At 42.0% G+C, this 12,060-nt stretch overlaps 1 protein-coding gene across 3 annotated transcripts in view; it reads right to left on the bottom strand.

Moving 5' to 3' along the window:
• Positions 1 to 12,060, bottom strand: part of CACNA2D3 (calcium voltage-gated channel auxiliary subunit alpha2delta 3) — an 833,484-nt gene that overhangs the window by 287,159 nt on the left and 534,265 nt on the right. For all 3 annotated transcript variants that reach the window (XM_041762548.1, XM_041762549.1, XM_041762550.1), the window contains one exon: positions 3,920 to 3,998. In XM_041762548.1, the coding sequence (XP_041618482.1) occupies positions 3,920 to 3,998 (79 nt within the window). The remainder of the gene's footprint in view (positions 1 to 3,919; positions 3,999 to 12,060) is intronic.

Below are 12,060 nucleotides of genomic sequence, written 5' to 3'. Positions count from 1 at the left end.
AATGTATTTAAAATGCTTTGCTGCTTTGCCTCATTAGGGCTGGTTCCCTCAAGATAGGACCTAGTTATGCATAAAATGAAACAAACCGATGAGCTCCAGGCCTCTCTGGTTTTTGCTAGTAGATTGGACAAGGCATAGAACTCCTGCAAGGGGTAGGAAAATCCCCAGGAACCCATTTTCAAGGGACAGTGTCTGAGGTTCACTGGCTGAGAACTGTCTCCATGGCTACCAGACTTCCTAGCAAGAAGAAATGCACTGATAGTGGGTCCTTGGCCACCAACCTGGGGAAAAGATAGGTGCTGGCCATACAACTCCTGAGTCACTCTGGCCAGCCAGCCAACAGGCTTTTCCGTGGACTCCCCTGGGCTCTCCCTGGGTCTGTTTTGGTCCTCGAATGCTAATGCTTCATTTCACTGAAGAACTTGGCTGACTCAGGGAGAAAGTATGTAAGGGGGGGCCCCTCTGGACCTCATGTCACTTGAGATGAAAAATGTTATGCTGCCTCCATACTATAACAATCTGAGACTATAAACAATGATTTAATTAATGACCATAGAAGAATACTTGTTCACCGATGTTACGTGGTCAAAAACCCCATAACTGACGCAACGTGAAGCCAATGTTTATATGGGCACAGATGACTGGAACCTAACATTTTGATGGCAACTGTTACTTTGAAGAGTGGCAAACAATGACATTTTATTCTCAAGGCCCTTTAGAAAAGTAGCAGAGTGAGGAAGGCAGAACTCTTGAGAGAGACTTGCTTTGGCAGGGAAGGCAATGACCGATTTGTACAGGAAGAGAAGGAGGATCACTGTGGAATCCAATGGCCTGGCCAGCTAAGCAGCTACTATTACCTCCTTGGGTTTTCCAAGTTGCTATACTCAGAACTTCTAAATCGAAAGGGCTACATTCTATAGCCAGGCCCTGGAATACTCTGAGTTGACTAAATTGTCTTCAAAAGGATGCTTCAAAGATTCTTATAAACAATGACTAAAACTAAATTATGGTGTAATATTAGTTGATTAAGACAAGACTTCAATTTGAGTAATTTTCATCAGCTGGACACAGACAGTGGTAAAAACAAGAACCCATGACTAAAGGCATACTAGCTGATGGGAAGAATTGCAATCTGATGTGGCAGGAATAACAGCAACATTTTTAAAAATTTGAAAATGGAAAGGAACTCTTTCTTTTCAAGACCACAAAATAAAGGAAAAAATGGGGAAAAGTGTAGCTCGCTCAAGGTTTTCAAATGTCAACAAAGTTCCAAAAATTATTTCAACAATAGCCTCTTCACTCAGAGGAAATCTGGGATTCACTCAGCCTCCATAACTTCATGCCTATGTTTCTCCTATATTCCTCCCTGAAGTGAAGCCAGATGCATTATTCTGAGACCATCAGAATTGCTGATAACTTTTAGTGAGGCAAGCCAGCCAATCAACTAAAATAATTATAAAATGTGTTATGTTAGCACTTCAAGGAAATGTTTAAACCTCCCATGCAATTCCCTACTTTGTAGATGAGGGAATTGACATTGGCTTAAAAGACTGTTCCAAGTAGAAGCAGATAATTCAAGACAATGTTGAACAAAGGGAAAGGTGAGCAAAGGTTATTTACTTGGCCACACACCTTTTCCCGACTCACTTCCCACACCCATCCAGCCATCGTGCTGAGACCCCACAGAACGTACATACTTTTCTCCATGGGCTTGTCTCTGCCCACACCCAATTCAGCAGCGGGGAGACCTGGCCCAAGCTGAGGGTCATAATCTTTTCTGGAGGGAGGAAGGAAGGGACTTGAAATCAGAATTTAAGGTGCCGATCAGTCTCAAGTGGAGAAGATACAAACTCTTCTTAATATCCTGTCTTGTCCACAAAGTGCTGTGTGGACAGATGAGTGTGCATGGCATGGGGTGGTCATTTTGAGATGTGTCCACACCATAGCAGGGGAGGTCTCTCTACAGAGAGGAAGAATGCCAAGGAGCATAGACAGAAACCAAGGAGGAAAGGAATGGAAACACAGCTCCCTGGCCCCTCTTGAGACATGAGTTTCCCTTCCCACTGGGTTCTGAGTCACCCCCTTTCCTCTCCAAAACACTCCTCTTTTTAATTTCGGAGAACAACTTTGGTTGCTTGCAACTAAAATAACTTTATCTTAAGAACTGGGATATGCAAACTCTTCATGGAATCCTCTTTCCTCCACTAAGGCACCAACGTTGGAACTTTTTAAAATAAAGGATGGCTTAGGAGACAATATTAAAAACCAAAACAAAACAAAACAAAACAAAACACCTAAATCCATCAAGACCAGTTTACCATGTGATAGGATATGTCTTTCTTTATAAGTATTTATAGCCAATTTACTCATTTTTCAAACATGAAAGGTGTATTCACTCTGAGCAGGATAGGAGGCTCGGACTCTCCCTGAGTACACATGATGAAATCAGAGCTAAAGGCTGCTGTCATGGAGCATGTAGCCTCTGAGGGGAAATAAGACATGCCTACAGACCAAAATGGCACCAGGAAATAATACTGAGCATTTATGTGCCAGGCACCATGCTACCAGTTTTACCTACACAACCTCATTTCAGGTGGGGCAGGTGTCATCACTACCATTGTTCTATAGGTGACACAACTCAGACCCAGATGGGTTTGGTAACTTGTACATGAGTTGTGGATGGTGGAGGCTGGATTTGAACTCGAGTCTAGGTTCAGTCTCTAGGAGTCTGAACTCTACCACCTATTTGCCTCCCATGCTTTGCCTTCTTGGTTGTGTGTAACATGAAAGGAAGCCCTTAATAAACTAGAAGGCCCTGTTTCTTCCCTCCCTCTGGCTTCCCCAAAGCATCATTTCAGACACACGACAGGGGATTATTAATCAATAGACTTCAGAACATAGGAAAGACAAAATTATTGAATACTTACCATGTCCCAGCACTGAACCAGGCACCTAATATACACCGTTTCATTAATCTTTATATTTAGTAGGAATCAAAGGAAGAACTATTACCAACATCCTGATTTTGAAAATTAGAACACCGAGGCAGCTTAAAGTTAGTGAATTTAATCAGTTAAGTAGGCTACATTATGCTATGGGAACATATCGAACTGGAAATCTCAGTGGCTTAACACAAAGGATTTTTTTTTTACATATTTTTTATTTATTTATTCACGAGAGACACAGAGAGAGAGGCAGAGACACAGACAGAGGGAGAAGTGGTCTCCATGCAGGAAGCCCGATGTGGGACTCAATCCCGGGACTCCAGGATCATGCCCTGAGCCAAAGGCAGATGCTCAACCAGTGAGCCTCCCAGGTGTCCCAACACAAAGGGTTATTGATTAGATACATATTCAGTGTGGGCTGGCAGGGGACAGGGGGAGTAGAAGGGCATCAGTCCCTGATGATCCCTCAGGGAGCCAGGCTGATGAAATTGTTTCATGACTATTCCATCTGGAACATGGAGTTTCAGAGTTCACAAGGGTAGGAGAACAGAGAATGGGCACTATCATACCAGCTTCAGAACGCTTTAGCCCAGAAATGACCCAGCTTGGTTTTGCTTACAGCCTATTGGCCAGAACCAGTCTTGAACTACAAGGGGACTGGGAATGGGGAGTGAGTACTTGGATATCTGATGCACAGTAAATTGGTCTGCCATAGTAATACTCCCAAGCTCACCCAGCTACTATGCAGCAGAGCACAGAGGTTCAACCATTCCATTTGACTATGTCCTCAAAATTTGCAAACACATTTGGGAATTGTTACAAGTCTATCAAAAAACCATTTAGAAACACCCAAATCTTACCCTAGAAATCACAGCCTTCTCATAGAACTTTCTACTTTCTCTTAACTATCCCAACTTGCACGCATCCTAGGAGAAGTTACTTGTGAGTTGAGTACAAGATGGCAGGGAACCTACCTTTGTTGGCACAAGCCATCCACTTGAGATTGTCTGCAAAAGCAGCCTCTCGTCCAATGAGGTAGGTGAAGATGCGGACCTGAGAGGAAGAGGAGCACAGGCATCAGGGATATGCACCTTTCACCATGCTGCCCAGACCACATGCATGGCTCCCGCACATGTGGTTTACCTCTTTAATGCCCCAGGCTTCCCATCTGTAGGAACATATTTAAGACATTTGAAGTACAGTCAGCTAGAAATATATTCAAAACTGGAGCCTTTGATCTTTTAAACCATATGGCACTGGTGGTAGTTGTTTTTCGGTGTGCAACTCACGACAGAGGAGAACAACTCAAAATGGGAAACGAGCAGCCTCACAGGCCTGGATTTGTTGCCCACATATGGACAAGGATCCTCTAGGTCTGGACCAAATCTGCACCATTTTCCTAATCCACACAGGAAACACAGAGTGTGCTCTTCTTGGGCATATGAATGCCACCAAAAGACCCTCAACATTTCCCCCCAATGGTGAGGACAGGCTACATACACTCTTACCATCTGTGGTGTCTGGCATGATTTTAATAGGTAATTAACTGGGACCAGAGGCACGGCCGGTAGCCAGGAGACCAAGAAGGACTCTTTCTAGCCTTCCTAAGCTTTTGGCTTCCGAAGAGCCGAGAACACATGTAAAGCCCTGACTCTCCCATTTTGGACTGCTTTTTCAACTCTTTCTCAGGAGGCCTGAATTCTTTGAAATAGAGCACAACCCATCTCCCAAAGTAGTACTTGAAGGTTAGATGGAAGAAAGATAGGGGACTAAAAGGGTTACGACTCTTGAATTCAAATTTAAAACAGTATGTGGATTCAACAATACCCGGTCCAAACAAAACTCTTCTGGCAGGCCAGGCATAGTCCTATGACTACCACTCTGTGGCCAAGTTAAAAGAAGACATGCCATCAGATGAAGATGCTGGATATGTGGCACAAAAGGCTTTTTACCAGCTGATGTCCCTTCAGCTCATCAAGCCTGGTCAGGCACCCCTACTGGTCCTTCAGCACTTTTATTATAGTTACAGCTAACTAGTATCTCACATGGTTACACTTGTGAGATTGATCTCCAGTAGACTGTCCACCTGATACAGGGAAGGAAGGGCTGTGTCTCTTTTTCCCTGGTTGTGTCCTGATGGAGCACAGTACTTAGAACGTGAAAACTCAATACATGCATGGATAAAAAGATACGAATGCTCCAGAGTACAGAAATACAGATCTTGCTTTAATTAATTAATTAGTTCATTAGTTTCTATTTTCTAAAATAGGCTCCATGCCCAACCTGGGGGTTGAACTCATAGCCCCAAGATCAAGAGTCACATGCTCTACCAACTGAGTGAGCCAGCCAGGTGTCCCCAGTCCCCAGATTTTGTTTTGATCATAAATATTCTCTTATCTGGGCATTATAGCTCAAAGGCAAGTTTGCAGAAATATTAAAATGCACGTTCTTACTATGGAGCCTCAGCCTGCCCATGCTTGTGTGCACCAAGACAGTCATTCTATCCATCACAGCTCCTACAAGGGGGCTTCCCAGGTGGCTGAGCAGGCAGAGAGAGTTTTGCCTCGCTTCATTCCCCTTACTCTTTTCCACACTATTCTCAATGGAGTCACATTGAGAAAGGATTATTTATTTATTTATTTATTTATTTATTTATTTATTTATTATTGGGAGATTCTGGCTTCTTTTAGGGAAAACAAGAGAAGAGTCAGCCTTATATGCCCAAAGGTAGTTGTCATTGACCTCCCCCCTATGAAAAAGTCACTTCCCTGTTCACTTTTCCTGCCAGGGCACTATTGGTATTTAGCTGAAGATGTCTGATTTAGGGAGAAACTGAGGTTCAGTTAAGTAAAATGATTTGCTTTAATTTCAAGTCCTGATTCAATGGGAAGGTCTTCAGAGACCTCAAGATAACACTGGGTCCTCCCTCCTCTCAAACTCTTGAAGATGCAGGGTCTGTCCATTTAGAAAACCCCAATCAGCCCCATGGCCCAGAGCCAGCATCCATAGGAGCCAGCTCTGGAATCCAATCTTTTGAGACTCAGACTCATGCTTTTTAAATAATTCTTCACCTCCCACTTCAAATTTAGGCTATTTAAAGGGAAAACACAAGACCAATAAAAACTTGCATCCCAACTGGCTCTTAACAAAACAAAGTTTAAGAGATAGCTCTTCAGAAATGAAGCTAGGAGTCTACCTTTGTAGGCAAAGAGGAAAGGGTCTGGCAGAGAGCAGCCCAGTTGTTTTCAAGTAAAGATACCTAAACATACCGAACCTCCTCTGCCTTCCAGATGAAGAACCTCAGAATAAACGGAGTTCTCTCTCAGCAGCATAGTTAAAACTCCAGGACAATGCTGTGAATCACTGGCAAAACTTCTATAATTTCTCACTTAAAAAGATGGCAACCCATTTGGAAAACCAGTAGGATTGTGCCAAACTTCAGACCAGACATGATTGCTCAAGTATAATTGTGCTAACAATAACTACAATAATGGAAACTAGCATCTCAGCCCCCAAACCCCCACCATGCTCCTACACCACTGCCCTGGCTCCTACAGTTAGCACCATCCCTTGGGTCAGGTACATGATAAGGGATTTACAGGCATTATATCTATTTTGTTGGTTTGTATTTTATTTCATTGCTTATGAAAGAAAATCAGAATCACGTTCAGTATTTCCATTTATGTGGCGGCCTTGGCTCCCTGTGGACTGCCCTCCTTATCTAAGTAGAAATGGCAGGGAAATGACTTGTCACATCTCTGCCTATAAAATAAACATAATCAAATGATACTAGGTTCACGCCTTGGATTTCTCACAATGATGCCTTTCAACTGGCAACAAAAGAGAAGGGATTTTACTCCAAAATAAATATTTTAGAGAGCAATTTAACAATATCCATAGCATTTTATAGTTGTAATTTTTTTCAGGCCCAGTAATTCTACCTCTAGGCATTTATCTTAGAGCCAAGATAACAAATAAAATGCCTGCAGGGGCCAAGCAGGTAATAGAGATGACACGAAGTGGTAGATATATGGAAAAACTATTGGGTTGCACATCTTAAAACCCTATAGTTTCATTTTGTACATTTTCACAAATACACAAAAATGATAAAAGTACAAGAATGTTCATCTTCATTATTTGTAATAGTCAAAACTGTTAGAGCTTAAGTGTCTCTTGATAGCTGATTGCTTTAAAATGTTATAGTGTATTCATGGAGTGGACTATCATGCAGCTATGTACTCATGCAAAAAGGCATCTATTACAAATCGGTAAGGGGAAAAGAAGCAAGTTGTAGGATATTGGATAGCATAGAACCCTATATATCTTAAAAGGGATTTATACTTTTTACTTCACAAATGTCTACATCACTTGAATGTTTTTACAAGTGAACAAGTATTGCTTTAAGAATTAAAGATCATTTTAGGGGCGCCTGGGTGGTTCAGTGGGTTGTGTTTGTCTTAGGCTCAGGTCATGATCCCAGGGTCCTGGGATCAAGCCCCACATGCCTGCTAAGCAGGGAGCCTGTTTCTCCTTCTGCACTTCCCCCCTGCTCATTCTCTCTCTCTCTCTCTCTCTCTCTCTCTCTCTCTTCCTCTCTCAAATAAATAAATAAATAATCATTTTTAAAAAAATAAAGATCATTTTAAATGAGAATAAAGTAATTACACTATAGTTTCCTCAACCATTCTATAAGGATCTGGGAAGAATCAATGTAGTAGTGAAAATTTAAGACGAAAATTACGACATTACAACCCAGCTCTACATCTTCTAGGGTGGGCTGCCGTACTCTACTGCTCAGTTAACTGAGTGCAAAACCTCTAGGAGTAACATAACCAAATTGTTCCTCATTTCTATCAGCAGATTCTGTAACCTGAGAGATTTTATTTCCAACAATCAGGGATTTCTTCCCCAAGAAGCACCATTAGAGAAATAGTCACAAATTTGCCTCGAGCCTAACTACTTTTCAGATCAGAGGTGGTTCTGAAAGCCAAGTTCATAGCACGAAATATCAAGGGACAGAGCCATGGCACAGTTCAGACCACAGCGGGATCAGGACACACCAAAGCTCTTCAGAAAGTCAGGCCTTGACACTCATCATCTGGCATGAAGGCACCACTTTTGTTAATGCAGCATAAAGGCAGGGGGAAAAAGCCTGCATAAACCTATTAGTTCATTTTGGTCTCCGATTCAAGTTTGTATGGTCTTTAAATGTTCTATAAACCCAATTAAGCTTCATAAAATGTTAGAATGTGGACATTTCAAAGTTCAAAGTCATTTAATTTAATCTGCTTAGTATAAAATTTCCCAAGTGAAACAAACAAAAAAAAATCAATCCAGTTTTTCCAAAAAACAAATTATGCTCTGACTCATGTAGATCCAATTCCTACCAGAAATTTCAGGGGTGCCATTCCTCTTAACTTGGGTGAATATAGGTAGTAATGAACCAAATCTCTTCTTTCTAAAGTCATTAAAATAGAGGAAGAAGAGTACATTCTGGTAGAGCTATCATGGACACACTGCACAGCCAGAAAACAGGCTGCCAGCCACCCCCCCCCACACGTCCTTTTGGTAACAAATGGGCTATCACCAATGATCAGGCTTTTGAGATAGTCCAACAGTAGCAGGTCATCATCCCTCTGTCGCAAGTAGCTTCTGAATACCTACTATGAACCAGGGACCATTCTCGGAGTTGGGGATAAAATGGGTAAACAAAAACAAACTGTCTGTCTTCAGGGAGTTTACATTTTCATGAGAGTGAAACAGATAATTAATAGCAAATTCGTATCTAATATTTGTTTGATTTAGTGCTTATGAAGAAAATAAGCAGGGTAAGGAAATAGTGACAAAAGGTGCTATTTTAGGAAGAGAGGAAGGGAAGCCCTCCCCGGTAAGGTAACATGTGATAAGGGGATCTGGACAAAACAGGGTGGGGGAGGGGGAACAAGACACATGGCTGCTGGGGGAAGAATGTTTCAGGTGAAGGGAATAGAAGTTGTACAAAATCGTTGAGATAGGCATGCTCAAGGGATATTGAAGAAACCAGTGGAAATGGAGTGGAGTCAATTAGGACAAGTTGTAGAGAATGAATATGGACAGAAAATAGGGCCCTTGCAACCACTGTCAGAGAACAGAACCACAGAAGAAACTGCATAGGAGCCTGACATGAGCTACACATAATCTTGTAAAAGGGCAAATCTGTCTACAATCTAGAGAACAAGTCATGCTCAACTTGGCTGCACATTTGATTTTCCTGTGATGCTCTTACAATTCTGAATGCTCAAGTCTCAGCCAAGTGTAAATAAATCAGATCTTCTGGACCAGAGGGTCTTTTAATCTCCCTTGGTTCCAATGTGCAACCAAGTTTGAGAACTACAGATATAGGGGAACAGGGTGGAAGCAGACACTAAAGCAGGAGGCCACTGAAGTGTTCCAGGTAAGAAGTGAGTGTGGCTCTGGCCAGGGTGGGGAGAGGTCTTGGACTTCGCTGGACATCGGAATCCCCGGACCTTGACTCACACATTGCCCCAACACCCATCCTCCAGAGATTTCAACTAAGTAGTTCACAGATCTACATTTTTAAAAAGTACCCATGATGGGTCTGACAGAGGTAGACTGATGTCAACACTTTTAAAGAAACACTGACAAGATGATAAGTCTTGAGTAAAGATAAGTGGAACCAGGAATTAAGAAATCAGTGGAGCCATTTCAAACAAATGGGTTTTTATAGATTGCGAAGGATTGAGGCTAAACTTCCAGGAGTTTACAATCTGTATGTGGTCTAAAAGAGAGAGAGAGAGAGAGAGAGAAAGAGAGAGAGAGAGAAAATGGATCAAGAGGATCTTTTTTTTTTTTTTTTTTTTTTTAAAGTTTGTGTCAATCCAACAAGTCAGGAACATCAGACACTAACCAAGACTGGGCAACCAAGCATAAGCCAACTGCACTTCCTTTTTCCCCCAAAAAGGGCAGGTCTGTACTCACATGTCCGTAGCTACAGCTGAGTTTTCACACCAAAAGGTGCTCCTTGAAATTATAATAACCCCACTCATGCTCCCACATACAGAGGAAAGGACTGAGAACAGCATATTTAAAAGCCTCCAAATACATATTTTTACATTTATTAAAAAAAGAAGACAATCTTTCATTTTAAAGTAACATTTAACTATAAATCTAGTACTTCTACCTTATAAAACATGTAATTTATATGGATTTTATGTATAAATGCCATTTGCAAAAAAAAATTGTCCAGTACCTTTGAGTGCCCATATCTACAGGTTCCAAATTTTAATTCACCTAAGTGGCAGCCTCTGCAAATAAGCATGTGGACACAGCTTCACATCCTCCACCTGCCCATGGCCCTTTAGGGTCACTGCACAACTCAATTATCCCCTAAAACACCTCCAGGATTTCTCAAAAATGGTGCACAACTTCGGCTTTAGAAAGGAGTTTCCTGATGTCTTTAGGTCTTCAAGGCCAATTTACTATTACTGAATATGTTCTTAATCTGTATCTTCACAAAAGATGCTCCTAACCTACTTCTCTTATTTGCTCATTTCAATGAATTGTGCTTTAGAGAAGCACCTCTGAATAAAATCTTTAAACTCTAAGCAGAAGCTGAGGACTAGAACTTGATTATTCCCCAAATGCTTCATAAATCACCACCAATAATGTCTTCACAAAAACACTGCAAGAGGAGAGGTAGCGCCAGAGAAGGTTGATGCCAATGGAAACAGTTATACTGAGCAGGCCGCTTTAATCTAGAAGCCATCATGCTCATAATAAAAGATGAAACATCCTTATCCAAAGGATGAGAAATGCACATAAGGTAACACTGCCCTGAGCAGCAGTAAGATGGGACAAATTGAATTAGATTACAAAAGTAATAAAATTTCAACAAATGAATATCATAGATCATTATGATAAATGTGCTGTCATTTGGGGGATGCTCTAAGAGTCTATATAATCTCTTTCCTCTCAAGCACAGTGCCTGATACCTCATGTGTGGTATTGAAAACATCCCAATTAAAAAAAAATGCCATTTGTGATCTTCTGAGCAGGAAGACACAAGTCCAGTTCTGGGGCCATGTGTTGTGTCAAGGTAAAGGAGAAGGTGTCTCTGAGTCATCCAGAGACGGCGAACTGGGTTAGCACAGAACACAGGATATGACACGCTGCTTCACAGAGCAGTAAGAAGTCAAGCTACAAACATCCTCAAAGTTGGTGACACAATTCACTAGACTATCCAGCCCTAAGGACTTCATTCAGGAGGCAAAGCCAGTGTTTCACTGTGTCTTTTTATGTTCTCTATTTCTGATGCTCTGATATCTGGGGCCTTGCTGCCTTGGAGGAACTACCCCTCCCAGGGCTAGCTAATTCCTGCAGGTAACAAACGACTTGCCCACAAGTGCACCTCTGAATGCAAATAAACCAATCCAGGCCTCTTCTTTTTATCAGCTATTCACACTCTAGAGCCACCTGCCCTAATCACTCTCTGGTCCATACTAGACAACTAGGGATAACTCGTGTGCCCCAAAGCCCACAGAGATTACTCAGTCCTAAACCTGCTTACCCTGCTTTCTCTCTTTCTCCCCTTGGCAACCACAAGAAGGCTTCACCATCTAGTTTCCTCTCCCTCTCTTTCTTTGCCCACTCACCTTGCCTTGGGGCTTCCCCTTGAAGCAGCTCCATGTGGTATGGCATGCTTCTGGTTTCTAGGGGACTACAAGTATACTCAATTTCCTTCACATTAGGCATTTCTAGGTCTGTGTGCCTTACCATATCTGACTCAAGTAAATACTGAGTACCCTTAAAACAGCTGGGAATCAGGAGACCTGGGTTCCAGGTCAGTCCAACTGCACATTTACTGACTTGGCGACCTTGAGTAAGTTAGTTAAACCTTCAGACTGTACTTTCCTCATGTGTGGTAACATGTGGACCATCTACCCACTCCCTGTGATCAATAGCAAGCCAGATAATGGATGCAAGGACAGGTCAGAAGCAGTGAATTCTAAGAGAGTTGCATCCGAGTGTGTTGGAGACAATTTGCTGTAGTAAAACTAAACAAAGTGAACTGAGGAAAGCCAAATCTCCTATCCCAGACACCCCCTCCACCCTGCCC

This window comes from Vulpes lagopus, chromosome 7 (assembly GCF_018345385.1).
Source record: "Vulpes lagopus strain Blue_001 chromosome 7, ASM1834538v1, whole genome shotgun sequence".
Taxonomy (NCBI): domain Eukaryota; kingdom Metazoa; phylum Chordata; class Mammalia; order Carnivora; family Canidae; genus Vulpes; species Vulpes lagopus.
Note: the sequence above shows the minus strand (reverse complement) of the source record. Positions and strands in the feature narration are given on the sequence as shown.